This window comes from Protobothrops mucrosquamatus, unplaced genomic scaffold (assembly GCF_001527695.2).
Source record: "Protobothrops mucrosquamatus isolate PMUCROS unplaced genomic scaffold, P.Mucros_1.0 scaffold518, whole genome shotgun sequence".
In the NCBI taxonomy this organism is placed as follows: domain Eukaryota; kingdom Metazoa; phylum Chordata; class Lepidosauria; order Squamata; family Viperidae; genus Protobothrops; species Protobothrops mucrosquamatus.
Genome location: NW_015386831.1, coordinates 155,431 through 173,997, shown reverse-complemented (window position 1 = coordinate 173,997; position 18,567 = coordinate 155,431). Strand labels below are relative to the sequence as shown.

At 37.9% G+C, this 18,567-nt stretch overlaps 1 protein-coding gene across 1 annotated transcript in view; it reads left to right on the top strand.

Annotated features, from left to right (window-relative positions):
• Positions 1–7,349: 7,349 nt before the first annotated feature.
• The window catches only part of LOC107288295 (sine oculis-binding protein homolog), a 17,720-nt gene continuing 6,502 nt past the window's right edge, over positions 7,350–18,567 (top strand). Inside the window, exon 1 of the mRNA XM_015816898.1 lies at positions 7,350–9,205. Within this exon, the coding sequence (XP_015672384.1) occupies positions 7,350–9,203 (1,854 nt within the window). The 3' untranslated portion in view covers positions 9,204–9,205. The remainder of the gene's footprint in view (positions 9,206–18,567) is intronic.

Genomic DNA, 18,567 nt, shown 5'->3' with positions numbered 1-18,567 from the left:
TCTACCTAATGGCTGTCAGTAGTAATTTAAAAGACTCAAAATGTTTGCATATTTCAGATAACAAGAACTTTCCACTATATGTACACCTTTATTAAACATAAAGTGCAGGAGTGCTAAGCATCTTCTGTGCTTCAAATTCTTTGCTGTCAGTTTATCCATTGAACTTGCTCCTTTGTTCTCCTGTTTACATGGATTTTTTTTCCCTATCAGCTCCTACTGTAGCACCTCTGTTGTTTGACTTGATAAAGCTGCATCCTTTCTTACTAAGATTTCTCTACTCTACTCCAACACTGATATTTTTTCAAGCACTACTTCAGGACTATATTAATTGCAAACATCTGTCAGGCCATTTTTAGGTAGAAATACAAACATGACGCAGGGATTGCTGGTCAGTTATTATAAGGTCTGTACATCTTCACCTCTGTTTTTTAAGATAATAACAGTAGAAAGGCTTTTTTTTTCTGGTTCCTTCATTAAGATCCCAGGAGCACATTAACAATATAGAACGCAAAAATTAGATTTCTTGCTAAATTCCACCGTCAAACATCTTTGAGCTGATTCTGAAAACTTACTCAGTTTTAGAAATCTCAATTTCCCAGTATGGCTCTGGTGTTAGCTATGTTCACTGGAAATATGAGAATTGTAATCCAATATATTTGGACATAGCCTGGTGGGAAGAAGGTTGCTGTTATACAAATATCTGATCCATTGAGATGAAAGAAATGTACGGTAATATTAATCTTCTTCACTCACATATTAATCACAGCCTACTAAATACAGTACATTCTCCAATTAGATAAAAATGAGAATATGGAGGCTAATGCCAATAAATCAGTTTCTGACAACATCCCTGATGAACTAAATATCTAATAATTATCCCATTGATTTTACTTAACACTATGAAGTCACACATAGCTAGTTTTCTTTCTCTGTCTTTCTTTCTCTTTCTCATATTATACCAGAGATTCACATTTATTCACGCAGAATAAAAATTACTGGAGTAGAAATAATGTCACTTAAGAATTAATGGATCAGATCTGTCTTACAGATTTATCATTTCATATGAGGTCAATGAATTTATGGTACAAATGGCTATATCCCCAAGGTAATAAAATGGAGCAAAATTATTCATTTTACTTCTGACTAATATTATGCTCAGAGTAATTACAGATTTCTCCTATGAGCTCATTCTGATTCCTTAAGTTGTGACAGATTGAACATATATCTTTCAGTTCAATAAAACAACATTTTGCTATCTATAAAATATACAGCATGTGATCTATTTTAAGAAGTAATTTGCATGCTGAATAAATTCTGCTGGTTAAAATTCTACCACATTCCATCCCAAATTAAGACTAAAATCTTAGGACTTGTTTTTCCTTTTAGTTTTAAAAAAATATTTTCCTTTGATTGCATGTGTGGCCCATTTTTTCTTATATTATATTATATTACATCTTATATTATATTATTTCATTATAATTTTAACAGGGCATTTCACACCCATTTTCCTATTTATTTGAAATAAATAGAGATTTACTTCTCCGTAAACATATACCAGTGCTATCCATTCTAAAGGGAACACTCTATTTAATTCTAGGAAATGATTAGTTGAATAATTTAATTAATTCAAATCAGTTTGACTTCTAGCAAATTATTCTGCAAGTTTTGTTAACAGGATACCCTTGAGATTAGTTGTTGTAAGATCAAATTAATATTATTAAATTATGTTTTATCAAACGTGAAATACTCATTCAGAGGAATGGGGTGATAAGATGAGCTGTAGCTAAGTCACTTGGCATGCACCAGCCCGCCTCCTCCTCTTCCTCTTCTTCTTTCCTACCACTATTATATGTAGGTAATCTGAATTAGATTCACAGTCTAAGACTGGTGAAAATTTAATAATTCAAGTCCTAACTAAGAGCTAAGAATTATTAAGGTGGTGTCTAAGAATATTGGCAGTTCCAAGCAGGATGGTTTTTTTTAATGTTTTTTTTGGATTTATTTAATGTTTTTTTTGGTAAAATTAGGGTGTTCAGATCTGATAAATTCAGTATTTCCAGATATCAAGGAACTCCTTTAGATATCACTCTAAGGATTCCAATCATGATTGATATAACAACGGGTTTCTTTTTTATAAGCATTCAACAAATCCTCATATTTTGTAATTTTTCCAATTGTTTTTCCTTATTAGTTATTTCCTTATTGTTTTTCCTTATTACTGTTAGTCGCACAGTCAGCCAGATGTTCAGACTGGATTTGGCATTTTTGTCTGCCTATCAATTCCTTCCTAAGATCCTGGGATAGGTAGATCTGGATGTTTAATGGTGTTAGAGGTATTGTTGCAGGATGTAAGCTGTTCTAAGTAAAGCTGCCTTTTGCAACTGACTGATGGTGAATTTGTCATTATTATTATTATATACATGATAATATGACATCATAGCTGCCAGTTCACTAGCTGACATTTGCCTTCATGTGCATCAAGTTCTTCTCAGAACTTAGGATGTCATAATGTATCAGCATGGTATATGTGTGGATCCAAGCAGTCTGGCCTTTTCTAACTGACAGATGGAAATTTTGTCAATACACATCCAAGAGTTTTTGGTATGATACCCAGTGTGCTGATAACCACTGGGACCACCATGGCTGGTTTATGCCATAAACTTTCACCTTTGATTTTCAGATCTTGATACTTTGTGATCTTCTCCAATTCTTTTGGTATTGCCACATTAATTATCCACAGTTTCTTCTTTTCAACCATAGTTAAATCTGGTGTATTATATGCCAAACTTTATCAGTTTGTATTCAAAAATCCCACCGTATTTTTACTTGTTCGTTTTCTATTACTTTTTCAACTCTATGTTCCCACCAATATTTCATTACTGGCACATGATACTTTTTACAGATGTTCCAGTGAATTATTTTGGCAAATGTGTAATGTCATTGTTTATCATCAGTTTGTGCAATCTTGTTACATGAGCTGCATCTATGAACTACAGTACTGTTTCTTCTGCTTCTTTCCACAATCTGCACTTTGAATCATCTGATGGTTTTTCAATTTTGGCCCCATTACTATGGTTGATCACAACTCAGCGAGATATTTAGATTTGATTTCATATTTTTATCCATCTATCAAGTCCTTCCCTAGGACCTGGGATAGGCAGATGTTGTTTGAAGATGTTAAAAGGTATCATTGCAAGATGTAACCTGTCCCAAGTAAAGCTGCCTTTTGCATTTGTCTGAGAATAATTTTATTAATGCTGATAGTGTTCAAGTGGTGATCCAGATATTTTGGGATTGCACCCAAGGCGCCTATTATTATTGCAATTATTTTTGAGGGTTTATATTTTTGCCATAATCATTCTACTTCTCTTTGTAGGTCTTTGTATTTTTTTATCCAGTTTTATCTCTTCTATTCTGCTGTCTCCAAGTATTGCAACATCCACTATCCAGATTGTTTTGTTTCTCTTATCAAAAATTGTTCAGTCTGGGGTGTTATGTGGCAGGTGCTTTCTGTTTGAATTCTAAAATCCCAGAGCACTTTAGCTTCTTCATTTTCTATGACTTTGTCTAGTTTGTGGTCCAGTTCTTCCTTGCAGGCAAATGGTATTTCTTGCAAATATTCCAGTGCACCATTGTTGCTATTTTGTCATGCCATTGCTTGTAGTCAGTCTGTGTGATCTTCTTGCAGTAGCTAACTATGCAACACACTATTTCTTTAACTTCTTTGCAGAGGCAGCATTTGCTATCTGTTGCTGTCATCTCAATTCTGGCTTTGTATGTATTTGTTCTGAAGCTTTGGTCTTGTGCAGGCAGAATTAGTCCCTCTGTTTCTTTCTTAATCTTTACTTCTCTTAGCTGTTGCCAGATCTTGTTGTTATCTGCTTTGCCTGCTAGGTTTTGTGTGTTTGCTTATGTGTTTTTTATGTGTGTGTGTATTGCACTGGCCATGTAATATTTTGCCTTGCTGTGTCTCTTTTCCATTCTTCTGGCCTTTCTTGTCGACCAGTTTAGTCTCTCCAGTATTCAGTAAGCCTTCATGGTGTACTAGCTTCAGTGCATCTTCTTCATTGTCCTTCCAATGCTTTTTTTCTTCTTCTTCAACTGTATGGTGCAGTTGCAACTTTCCGTGCCCACCTATGCTTCTTGGTAAGTAGGGTTTGTCAACATTGCTGTGTGGATAAAGGATATGATTCATTATCATTATTTTTCTACTCTTCCTATCCAGAGTTAGTTTTGCCTCCACTTGCTTTTTATACCTTTTAAATCATTTCTTTACAGAAAGTGTAAATGAAAGCATTTTGTGTGTTCTAAATTATTGCCACTCCTTATTTTACATATAAATTAATAAGTTTTAATACTTCCTAAACTTTCCTTTTCTCCTGGAATCAGTGAGATTTCTGAATACCTCCATCCCCATTAAATAAATGTCCCACCACTCTCCCTCCCTCTGATCTATATAGTTAAAAATATTGGGCAAAAATTTCCAAAAAAAGTTTGCTCTAAAATTGAGCGAAGAGCACTTAGATTTTATGATAAAGTGTGAGCCTCAGAACAGCAAACCAAGAGGGGCAAATTGACTGGATTCACTGTGGATATGGAAAAATCGTGAGGTGAAAGCAACAAAAAAAGCATTGGACTCTCAAAAGTGGCTGGCCAACTGTAAAACTGCTTTAATTGGCAGCCGAAAAAGAATAGGTTTGGGAACACAGTTCTTCAAGCAACAAAACATGGAAAAATAATTGCAAATGTTGTAGTAAAACTAATTCTATGAGGTTGAGGTCTGAGCCCGTTTGTCTCCTGTAACATCAAGATAATTTAAACTAAGGAGTTACTTGTTCTTGGTGCCACCAATTGCTCAGATGTGTTTTCATACACACTGCAATAAACTGATTCAAAAGAGACACATGCTAGAAAATTGTGATTTGTTACAAGGAGTAAACATCAGTGATCACCCTGGATGAGGAAGTATATGATAAATGCCCATTGAACTAAATTAATTCAAAAAGGCTTGATTCATATGGGTTATTTTCTGGCTTTCATTGAAATGCCAGTGAAATGCTCAACAAATGTGCAAGATTTAAACAATTTAAGTGTTATCACTGAAAAATCAAGAATTGAATGTGACTAGTCAAATGCCCAGCATATGTTGTTTTCAATTTGTTTATATGGCAAATGATTATTAAATCTACATTATTTACTTGAATACTATCATTTTGTTATGGTATCATTTTGTGTATGTTTAAGATAAGATTTTCCAGTTCTGAATACTATACAAAAGACAGTGCATTCTTGTACTTTTATTTCAATATAGGTATCATACATATCATGAAAAAAATTCTTTGTAATATTATTAGAATGGAATGAATGACAAAAACCGAGACTGTCACTGTGTATAAAATCTGTAAAAAAAAAAAAGGCACAGAAAATTCTGACATCTGTTGATCTGTTTATAGCTGTGGAAAGATTATTCATTTTAATTCTTGTTTAAAATGCCATATGAAGGAAAAGGCATTTGTGCAAACAAGAGTCATATTTGCATTGTAGATCATGTCTCTGCCATCTGTGAGAGCTGTTGGTGTTGCAGTATTAATGTGTTAATGAAATCATAATAATTTCTCTGAAGTAATGGATTCCGAAACCTAGAATGTCTAATTTTTTTGAACTTTGGTTTCTAGTGGTTTACAACTGGGAAAACCTTTCACAGCTTAATTAGTTCTGGAACCATAATTTATTTATTTTTTAAAAAAAATTGGCAGTATCTTTACCCCACAAAATAGTAGGACAGAAAGTAACTTGTATTTGGTACAGAAAGACTATCATCATAGTAAGAGGTTTTGTCTTATTTTTTGAAAATTGGTTATGTCAATTTTTGTCTGCCAAAAGTATATTCAAAAATGACTAGTTGAAAAAGCATGGGCAAACAGCTTGGATAATCTTTCCAGCTTGTTAAAATATCACAGTTTCTGAATACTTGAAATTCATCCAGGTTATATTATTATTTTCTACTTCATAATTAGAACTCAAATTTAATGCTATATGATAGTTTTGCTTTTTTGGATACAATGTAATACTATCCCACCGTTGTTATTTATGGCACTTTAGTAATTTAAAATGTCAGGTTGCATTCTTGTACCATAGATGAGTTGCTTTCAGTTTTCAAAACTCATGGGGTCTTTTCCAAGTGTTCCTTGATCTTATTTTTATAAATAGAGTTCAATTTGTCAGTCAAAATCCACATGACCAATTCAACTGTGCTTATGCATAAATACCATAATCTGAACCAAGGCCTATTATAGTCACTGATCTTAAGCTTCTTAATGTTATATTGGACTCTGACTATGCTTTATAATAAAATCTCCAAATTTATATGATGTTTCAAAGTACAATTCTATACATGTTTACTCAAAAGTCTCAGTATGCTCAATGAAATTTACGTTCAGCTCATTTTATTTAATACTTTTAATATTTTTGAAGAAGTAGGGCAAATCCAAACAAAAATCGCATGTGTTATTACATCTATGTTGTAGATGTGGGGAGAAACCCTGAGCCTGCAATCCTGCTTGTAGTTAATAAGCATTAAATCCTCTTGAATGGAATAGTTTCCTTAGAGCAAACCAATATAGGGTAGTTTTTTCTTAGTTCATGGCAGAGATAAAATCTGATGTGAGGATCTTCTGATTGATAAGACAGTCACTTTATATTTAGTAGTACTTCAGTCCCACTAAATATACTACCTTATGCTTTAATTTAAGGATCTTTTAAAATCTTTTTACAATCCTGTTCCTTTTCCAGAACATCATTTAGATGTGAATGTAGACATAAACACACATACTTGCACAGTACTATTATTTTCATTTTTTAAAGGTTTTCAGCACTATAGGTGACAACTAGATTAAATATTATAAAAGTAAGTTGTGTGAAGGCATGTGTGTCTGTGTATATCTATATATCTCTATATACTTATATATATATAACATCTATCTATCTATCTATCTATCTATCTATCTCTAGATAGATAGATAGATAGATAGATAGATAGATAGATAGATAGATAGATAGATACAGATCAATTATATTTTGGTGTCATGGCATGCAAGTTTCATGAAATATATTTTTTCTGAATAATTCAGATGTTTAAAAATCAGTTATCAAAAGTAAAAAAAATACTTTTAATGCAAATGACATTATAAAAAAGAAATCACTTTTTTCTTACCTGTTTTGATTTTGTTACTGTGTTGTAGGTGTGTGACTGGTGTAAGCACATAAGACACACAAAAGAGTATCTGGATTTTGGGGACGGGGAAAGAAGGCTTCAATTCTGCAGTGCAAAATGTCTCAATCAGTACAAAATGGACATTTTCTACAAAGAGACACAGGCCAATCTTCCAGCTGGACTCTGCAGCACATTACATCCTCCAGTAGAAAATAAAGCAGAAGGCACTGGGGTGCAGCTGCTGACTCCAGATTCTTGGAATATATCGCTAGCAGATGCTCGGAGAAAGGCCCCATCCCCAGTGTCTGCAGCTGGCCAAATTCAAGGTCCTGGACCATCCACGTCTACCACTGCCTCTCCGTCTGATATTGCCAACTGCTCTGTCACTAAAATCCCAACACCGGTTCCCAAACCTATTCCCCTCAATGAGAATCCAAATATTCCACCAGTTTCTGTTCAGCCACCTGCTGGTATTGTGCCTCCAATTGGTGTCCCACCTCGAAGTCCACCCATGGTGATGACAAACCGTGGACCAGTTCCCTTGCCCATATTCATGGAACAGCAAATTCTGCAGCAGATTCGTCCACCGTTTATTCGAGGGCCGCCTCATCATGCATCGAATCCAAATAGCCCTCTGTCCAATCCAATGATTCCTGGAATTGGCCCACCACCAGGTGGTCCTAGAAATATGGGACCCACTTCCAGCCCAATGCATAGGCCAATGCTGTCCCCTCATATCCATCCTCCAACGACTCCAACCATGCCTGGAAATCCTCCAGGCTTACTACCCCCTCCACCTCCAGGAGTTCCTTTGCCCAGCCTGCCTTTCCCTCCTGTAAGCATGATGCCAAATGGTCCTATGCCCATGCCACAGATGATGAACTTTGGTTTGCCATCTCTTGCCCCATTAGTGCCACCACCAACCCTTTTAGTGCCATATCCTGTTATCGTTCCACTTCCTGTCCCAATTCCAATCCCAATCCCCATTCCTCACATCAATGATTCCAAGCCCCCAAATGGCTTCTCGAGCAATGGGGAAAGCTTCATTCCAAATACTCCCAGTGACACAACAGGGGCTAAGCCAACAAGTAACTCTGTGTCCCCCAGGAATTCTAAACAAGGCTCTTCTAAGCCTTCTGATTCCTCACCAAGCTGCTCAGGCCAGTCCTTAAATCAAACGCAAGTGCATCAGCAGCACAGTAAAAGTGACGTTGTTGATTTGACTGTGAGACCAAGTAGTCCTGTGAACAACAAGTTTGGTTTTCCTACAGTACTACAGGGACCACAGGATGGTGTGATAGACTTAACTGTAGGTCACAGGTCTAGACTACACAATGTTATCCACAGGGCTTTGCACGCTGAAGTCAAAGTTGAACACGAAGCTAGCAGTGTTGTAAATCTGGCTTTGGGTAGCTCAGATAAAAGGAACTGCAGTGACTGCAGAAAAAATTGCAGCCCCACTGAAACAAAGACATTACCTGGTGGTGATCCACCTCGCTGCGGCTCCCTCCCAGCTGCCTCTGGCACTCCAGAAAACGCTGCAGCTGCAGCCTGCAATGTCATTGTGAATGGCACAAAAGGCCCCGAGATTTCTAAGAACTCCGAAACACCCCAAGAGCAAAAAAAGACTCAGCTTCAATCTTGTTTGCTGGAGGAACTGCCAGTGAGTGAGCTGGAATCCGTTAAGGAGAATAACTGTACGTCAAACTGTCGCCGGGAAGGAGAGTCTGGTAAGAAGACAGGGGAAGAATCTCTGTTTGGGGGAGACAAACAAGACCCCAACCTTAACAATCCGGCTGATGAGGATCATGCATATGCTTTGCGGATGCTACCCAAAGCAGGCTGCGTCATCCAGCCTGTACCCAGACCAGCGGAAAAGACTGCAATTGGACCCTGCATTATTTCAACGCCAATTCTCAGCACAGGGCCAGAGGATCTAGAGCCACCACTGAAAAGGAGGTGTCTCCGAATTCGAAATCAGAATAAGTAAAGGTTCGTGTAATCCCTAAAGTCTTCTGTGTGGGTAGAATTGATACCGATATGTTCAGGTAGGCTAACGACATAAGGAGGTTGCCGTTTGAGAAACGGGGGAAAAGATTCAAGTTAATCAACTCATTCCCTTAAATTCATTACATGTGTCTTGTGTTTGTCATGCAACATTTTTTGTACTTGTTTTACACACATCAGCAGTGTCTGTTTCTTTATCTCATGGAGTATTCTGTTACAACTCTGGCAAAGAAATGTTAGTGAGATATCTAGGATAACTAAAAAGCTCTTTGCAATGTTAGTTTTTTAAGATTAGGAAATCAATCTGGTCTCCAGGGCTAAGTCATCTGTAAAACGGCAATTTGGGACTTGTGGGTTCAATTATCACCATACATTTTAAGATAATTTTAGGAAGAATAATTCTAAAACTTGGAATTACGTGAAATGTAAAAGCATGCTTTTTAACCTTTATCAAATACTTTCTGAAACGTACCATTTTTAAAGTAGCCGAATAACACTTTCATGACTTTCCACAAGCTTTGTTTGAGTGGAGATAAAAGTGCAGATGCTGCTTATTAGTTTGATTCTTAACTATTGAATCACAGTGCAGTGGGATCACTTCTCCATAACATTTTCTATTTTCTCTGCCTTTAAAAAACATATTTATGCCAATATAATATGCACTTTTAATGTTCTTTGGCTAGGGCAACCTAGTGTACAAAGAACAACATTTTTTAAAGCACGAAAGAGCCTTTTAAAACATAGAATTGTCAAAATCTTACATCTATGTATCAAAGCTGTTAATAATGTTGATAATCTTGCTTGGGGCTCATACAGCTATGGAATTGGTTAGAACCTTGAATAGCCTCCTTTTAATTACTTTTAACATTGAATTTTTAATCATCTTTGCCTATTTTTAATTTTATATACACTTTTATGTTTTAAAATTTTATTTGTATACCACCCAGAGGCCCTCTGTGAGGGACCTGGGCAGTTTATAAATTTGTTAAATAAATAAATAAATAATATTCTGAAGGTATACCTGATATGAGAGATATACACTGAGTTTCTGCTTTCTGTCTATGCTTGCAGAGCAGGTACAGGCTTCTGACATTTCAATACACTGTTTTGTTTCAGTGATGCTATACTGAGGGCTTTCCCCATTAGCATCTAGCCATAGCATGACCGATCCCTAAGATCATCTTTTTCTCTTCATGATATTGCCTTAATCTCACTCCATGAGTTGTTCTTATTTTTTTCTAGAGTTAAAGTAGCGCTTCCTCTTCGAGCAGGCAATATGTTGCAGCAGACGAGTGGTGGTGAAGGGAAGGCTGCCTAATAAAGCAGAAGAAAGATTGCTGGCTGTAGGTCTAGTTTCAGGTGCAACATTTCTGTACGGTCAAAATATTTTTGAGTGTAAGTTTACCACTCTTCTAAACTAATAATGCTATTCTAGAACAGGATTTAAAACATTCTCTTTAAGACAGGGGTCCCCAGTCTGTGGGCCGCAGCCCACTACTGGGCCATGAGGGGATTACAACTGGGCCACGGAAACTGCGGGTGAGCACACATAAACATGCATCCTCACTTGTGAGAACAGAAGGTGAGTGCGTGCACATGCACTCCATTTGCACGAGGGGCAGGTGCGCATGCACGCCGCTCACGCAAACAGACCCGCGTGCTTGCAGGCCGCTTGCATGGAACCATCCCCTCTCCCCTCTGCCGGTCCACAAAGCCGGGAACATTGAGGAACTCTGCTTTAAGGTACCCCCACAAAGCACTTTTGTGAGTGTGAGCTTTGACCAAGACAGACCAGAACTGAACTGATCTGTCTAGCCATCTGTCAAAACTTACCTTATCTGCCAGCCCCAACCCATAGGAAGTGAAGGTTTTCTCACTGGGTGGTAACATTCAGTGGATGGGTGGAAAACATAGCCAGGGGAATCCACCAATCTCTATCCCAAATGTACCTTGTATAGCACCTTTGCTGATATCGTGCTATGGCAGGAAAGGGTTTGTGGGGGGGGGAGGAGCACAATTTTTAAACTGGAATAGTTTTCTACCACGGTAGCTAGCGCTTTAATTCAGCTATGAGGAAGAATTCTTGCGTTAACCTATATATAATGCACTAGACAGGCTGGAATACACAGATTCCAACAGGCATTCCTATAAATATACTAAGGATCTTTCCATGTAATTGTTTTTATACAGTTAAGTATTTCTTGTCAACATTCTGCAAATTATTCTGTTACCCATATTACAAAGTTTGCAGTACTTTAGAAGCAGAACATTTTGTATTTCAGGAAATGCCATAATTCCTACGTGTTCATTTATTTCTGCTGTGATTGTTAAGTGTCATGTTGTTATTAAAACTTCACGGATTATTAAACAGAGGTAATAATGATGAATGTTATTTAACTGATATTTGCATCCTTGCCAATTAAAAAAAATAGGAATTAATTCAGTCTCTTTTGAGGGAGAGATGGGTGGCTATTGATAAATGAACAAAGAAATAAACAAATTGAATTTTTAACTAACAATAAATAATAACAAACTACTTTAAAACAATTATTCCATTTTCTGTCTGGTTCCACAGCAAAAAGTGGGCACCATTATCAATCATGCCTCATCTTCTAATATAAATTATTACTTCTATTGGTTGTTCATACTGAGACTAGGCTAGAGGAGAGGGTTTAATATTTTTGATTAATATCATCTGTACTTTTCAAACTATTTAGGTGAGGTGGATAAATAGGCAGGTGAGGTGGATAAATAATTAGATTGATTCCATGTACTAGTTTTCTGATCTAAATGCACTTCACACCAGAGCACTGTTTGCAAGAAGAAATTTTTATATCGGAAGTATCAGGCAACTTCTGAATCATAATAAATTTAATAAATAGAATAAAATAAGACATAGATGAAAATAATTAAATTCAAACCCCTCTCCCATCCAAATCCCATTTTTAATTCTGCAGCTATATTACATGTCTCTCTATATCAGGGGTGTCAAACTCAATTTCGCTGAGAGCCGCATCAGAGTTGACCGCGGGAGCATGGGTGGGGTGGGCATAGTGGGGGTAGGCGTGGCCAGCTCAACATCACTCATGTCGGAGCTGCTGCTGGATCCATTGTCTCCAACAGAGGAAGGCAAGACCAGGGCGAGCACCATACGTCCACCAGAGGAGCCTTGCTGTCCCTCTAAGCCCATGAGGAGGACCCCCAGTGATGCAGGCTTCCCAGAGCCCTGGGCAGTGGAGGACAATTGCCCAGTTCAGCCTTTCCCAAGGGTCACCCAGCTGCGTTTATCTCCTCCTCAAGGCTGCTGCTGATTGGCTCTTTCTCGGTGAAGTTGCTCATGGTATGTACGGGAGGGCAAAATGTGTGGGTCAGAGGGAGGCCCACTCCCTCTCCCCATGAGGAGACCCGGCTTTGTAACCAAAGCATCCTCAGCGATAGGATGGGAGACCACCGGGAGAGGTCAGAAGGAGGGGACATGGGGATGGTGAAAGGGCAGCAAGGCTGCTCGTGGCCAAGTGCTAAAGCAGGACTTCCCTCAGACCCTCCCTCCCTCTCATAATCTCCTTCCTTCCTTCCTCCCTCCCTCCCTCCCTCCCTCCCTTCCTTCCTTCCTTCTTTCCTTCCTTCCTTTCCCCTTTTTCTTCTTTTTCCTTCCCTCTTCATTCTCCTTCTTCCTTCCCCTCTTTCCTTCTTTTTGTTTGTCTTTCCCTTTCTTCTTTCTTGCCCCTTCTTGGATGCTCAAATGCAAAAGGGGAAATATTTCTCGATGCCTCCTTGCCTTGTGATCAAATGCCACTTTTGCTAGTAGTCTGTGGCCATTTAAAGGACTGAGAACAAATCAGGCTCAGTTTATCCCATGCTTGTAATTAATGGGGGCATCCACAAACAACAGTACAGCAAAACTGTCAAAATGGTGGCTGTGATAGTTGATCAGAGCTCCTCTGTTTTTTATGTGCAACAGCTTTAGCATTTAGGAACAGAGGTAAGTTAGTTGCTTTTCTATTAATACATAATCCTTAAAAGGGCTCTCCCGTAGGGACCCTGCCATGGTCTAATTCAGACTGGAAGTATAGCAAAGGAAACATTTTTCCCCACTCTTCTTTGTCCTGTTTTCCCCCACTGGAAATGGCTGTTTGCAACATACAAGAAGGGGATACTTTCCTAAGTGATCACAATTTAAGAATACCAATGTTAATTTGGATTGCCAACAAAGTCCTGTCTGTGACAAAAGAGAATCCAAAATTGCTTTCTCCTTTGAGCCCAAGTCTCAATGGATCCAGGATTGAAGCAGAACTGCATGAACTGGGGCATCTCCAACCAAGTTGCCTCTCCTTCCTTTCTTCCTCTTTCCTTCCTTCACTGTCTCCTTCCTTCTCATTTCCATCTCCTTCCTTGCTTCCTTCCTCCTCTGCTTCTCATTCCCATCTCTTTCCTTCCTCCGTGCTCAGGAAGGAATGACAGGAGGGGGAGAGATTACCATCGCTGCCGGTGGCCATGCTGCCATTGGCCGTTGCTATCTCATATGGGTGGGGCCATGGCTGCGAGGCTAGGTCAGTGAGAGGGCCATGGAGGTGCTGGTGGGAGGGGTGTGTGGCGCTAATCTACAACCTGGTTACATCACTCAAAGCCAGAACATGCTCCACGAGGCAGCCCTGGACAAAGTGAGGGGCCGCCCCGCCACCTCTGCCCCCCCGTGTGTGCGCATAGGAGGTGATAAGCGCTGGGGTCCTGGGTAAAGTCAGCCCCCAGTGCAAGACATCCAGCAGAGATGCCAGACTTCACCCACTCGCCGCCTCCTGCACACACACCCAGGGGTGGGGTGGGGGTGCCCGTCACTGGTTCCAGGGCTGCCCCGTGGATCTAAGGCTAAGCGCCTTCTGGCTTTGATGGATACAACCAGGTTGTAGATCAGTGCCCGGTCGGCCTAGGTCAGGCCAAGTGCCGTGGGCCGGTCCTTCGCTGTTTCCAGAGCAACTGTTTCCAGACGCAACCATATGGCAAGCCGGGCCTGGCCCACAGGCCTTGTGTTTGACATGTCTGCTCTATATGAATATGTCATTTATACTACATTTAATCAAAAGTAATAATATTAAGTATTAAGTTATTAATATAATATTAAGTTATGCTTGTTCCTGGGTGAATGTGCATAGGATTAAGCATCTGCAGTATTTCTTCTTAAGTGGCCTTAATTCTTTACTATTTGTGTAAGTACAATATGCCAACCATTCATTCATTCATTCATTCAGCTGATTAGAAGTAGGTTTTTCAGGAAACAGCAAAAAGTCATTTCAAGCATTAGTAAATGATAATAAGCAGAGCTTAACTGAAATCTTACGTTCTGCTAATTTTCCAATTTTATCTAATATGCATACAGTACATCCCCTGACACAAATGTTACATTTTTAGAGGAATGTAAGTATAGCAGAATCATACCAATGTCCTAGCACTTTTTTCTCATATTGATGAAGTAGAGGAGAAACACAAAAGGGAGATGGAAACATAGTTCATTTTCATCTGCAACTGGCATTTTGAGGCACCAAATTAACTCTGAGTTAATATTGAGTTTTCAAGACTAATAACCCTTGAAAGACCTACCCTCATGAATTTAAGTAATTTAAAAGTTGGCCTTAAAACCACCTAAATTAGTGGGTAGCACTACATCAGTGAATGAGAAAGCTCTTCCAGATGAAGACATACCAAACATTTCTATAAGAGAAGTATTACAATGCTTGCAATTTTCAATCTTTTTTCAATACGAATTCTAAAATTTACGTTTTTCACAGCTCTACGCACTTTTTTTGACACCTTCACAAACCCAGGGCTTTTTTTCTCATAGAACGCCCAAGACGGAGTTCCGGCACCTTTTTGGGATGGAACCTTGTAGGGTAGGCAAGGCAGGTTGTATGACATGTGAGTTCCGGCATTTTTTTTTTAGAAAAAAAGCACTGCACAAAGCTATTCATTATGACCATCAAATCTTTTTTCTGATTAGTTATAGACAAATCAGATTTCATATATAATGTGATTAATCATTGTTGAATCACTAATTAATTGGTGTTAACCATTCTACATGTTCTTAAATTGAACCATGTTTACCATTTCATCGATCATTCATTTTTTTCAAAGAGATGCTTCTGAGTCACAAACACTTTTTGTTTTTACCAACTTGAATATTTTGTTATCACCAGCAAAATGGACAACTCACAAGTTACTCTTAAATCAATAACAATAATTATAAATAAAAGAACATGTTTTGATTTCTTAAAATAAGAGAAGTGAAGTCTAGATATGCTATGTAAGGAATGCATAACCTGTAAAGCCCACTCAAAGCTCTTTCAAAAATTGCTGATGAATTTTCCTTGGAATACAACAGAAACAAAATAGGAATAAGTGTGTTAATCGTATTTAATTTAAAACTTTGTGTAACCAAATTTCGTTTTTAATTTAGCTTTACCATTTCTTTGGACCACGGCTTTTAGCAACCCCAAGTGGGGTTTTATGGCTTCAAATCCTGTACAAAAATATCCCAGGAATGGGCAATTCTTTGGTTATAAGCACACCATTTCCAACTGTGAGATCATTCTGGACAAATCCTTTTTTGCCTGGCAGTGGGAAAGGAGACTTAAGGCTAGGAGTATGCTTTCAAAGACTTGTACAGATATATATATAGAAGGTTGTGCCTTTTAACCCTATAGAACCCCCCCCAATTGGATTTTCCTGTGGTAGTCATAAGGCTAGTTTTGCCCCTTAAAAATCCCCCAAAAACAAGATAGATCTGAAAATGTTGGACTTGCCCATTCAACTGGTGTGAACAGACTGCAGCACCCATAGGCCTCAGGCATACCTCCAAGACAGAAAAAGGTTGACTACCCTGAGGAAATCTTCCCAAAGGTCACTCCCATCTGCTTCTTATCCTTCACTGTCTCCTTCCAATTGCTGGATCATAGTGCTGCAGTGATAGCAAATGCCACAATCAGCAGTGTTCCTTGACAGAATCTAGGTCCTAATTAACCATCCTGACTCCATTTTCAATCTTGGCTCTATATTAAAGAATTCTATACTCCTACTTTCTACTTTTTTTCCCAACTCTGTGCCCATCCCTACATATTTCCTAAGAATCTTGCTTTTCAGACAATTGCCTGTTATATTCCATTCCCATTTTTTATTTTCTCACATGACCAATCTCCCTAGCATTTTTGTCAGTGAAATGTGGTCTAAAGTGCTATGATGTTTCTCAAGTATTTCTTCTCTGATCACTTTTTCCTTCAACCTTTGTCTCTATTTTACATCTGTCCCTCCTTTTTCACTCTTATCTTTCTTGACCTCTTCCCACTTATCCATAATGTGACTTTTCCCCCCCTAGACACCTACCCTTTCCGTCACAAAAGCTAAAATAAAAATTGGTTTAAAACACGGGGGAGGGGGGGGAACCCTGTATTTTATATCAACAAACCATGACTATATTTTGTCACATTTGTCAGGTCAGCCAGAATCTTTAAAACCCATATTTATCTATATGGTTTTTCTTTTTTAATCTGTAAATTGCCCAGAGTTGTCAAGGAGTCAAGCTGCATTGGGATTGGATAAATAGTGTTCCATATGCCTTTAAGTTTGTTATTAAATATATATTGAATCATATTTACTCAGGTAGCCTGAGAACTGTTAAACATTTAAATGTTATAGTTGTATAGTTGGGATGGATCAATACAGATGCTGAAAATAAAAATATTTGAGCATTCAAATATTTGGTCCCAGATGCTCCATGAATCTGTGGTATTTGATTAACTTCATTCTGATTAAAAGCTACTGCAACAGGGAGAAAGAGCACGGGGGGCGGGGCGATCCACAGTATCTGTATTTGCAATGCCAATGTAAATTTTGTTGCCATTCTATTTATATTTATTTCTCATCTGTTAGTCATATACAGAGAGGAAAAAATGCTTATTTTGTCTTCCTATTTCAAATCATCAAGTGTCTACATGTAAACTGCTACTAATCCACAGACTATATAGACTATTAATTTATGTACACAAAAGTTTAGTTAAACAGTTTATAAGAGAAATGTCCTGCTGTAATTTTTTATTTTTTCACTTGTTTTGATATCTATACAATAATTTTTTTGCCACTTTTTGCTCACTTTTTATGGCTAAAATCCTCTTCAAATATATTTAGTTCATTCTATTGAATTTGATAGGGTTTACTTCTGAGTAGGTCTGTTTAGGATTAAAATACCTTTCCATTACAATCCTTGTCGTAAAATGTTTACATCTTATCTGGTAGTCCTTGACATACACCCTTTCGCTTAATGACTATTAATGATCACAACAGCACTGGGGGGAAAATGACATATGACCATTTTTCACACTTATGACCGTTGTGATAAAAATTTGGATACTTAGCAACTGGCTCATATTTAGGACAGTTGCAGTGTCCCTGGGGTCATGGGGTCACCTTTTGCAACCTTCTCAGAGGCAAAGTCAATGGGGAAGCCAGATTCACTTAACAACCGTGTTATTAACTTAACAACTGCAGTGATTCACTCAGGGTGGATTTGATTTAAATCAACTCAATTTAAATCATAATTTTTAAAGAGCAACTGTCATCTCTGTCCTGCAGCGGCTCCTCCTCTGACCCGCTGTTGACTCACTGACAGTCCCATTCACTTTAATGTGAGGGCTGGTGATGCAGCAGTGACACAACAAGGTGAGGGACGTGGCAGGCAGCAGGTGAGGGGATGTCCGCTAACGGGCCGCCATGATGGATCTGAAATGACAGGTGCTCTTTAAATGTAAGGACTCATTCTTGCTGGTGGTTAGAATCTTTAATACTATTATTTGCAAACAAAATGAAGGTTTCCTATTTAGAATAATAAGCTGTCAGATTAGTAAAACAGCGATATCAGAACCGATTTTAGGTTAATAGGTTAATCACACATAGTTGAAAAACTACTCGAATTCTTTTATTTAACTAAAACACTTAGAGCCTGGTACAGATGCATTTCTCTTCAAACAATCGTACAGTCTGTAATGTACATAGATTTGCAAAACAATGGGATAAAGGAATATTCCTGAACTTTGTTTTATGATTTATCTCATGGTTACTGTGAAATTGTGTGAATGCATCAATGCAGTGCATGTTATCTCAGCTTGCAGAGCTTGGATTCATTGAATGAGTTTACCAAAAATGTAAATATTTTAGAATATACAATCTCGTGCTACATAACTAAGGTCCATTTCATGTTGAATAAACTAAATTATTAATGTATCTTAAATAGAAAACTATATTTAGATAGATTTTTACTCCAAAAACATTTTATTAAAATAAATTTGATAAAAAATAAAAAAAAA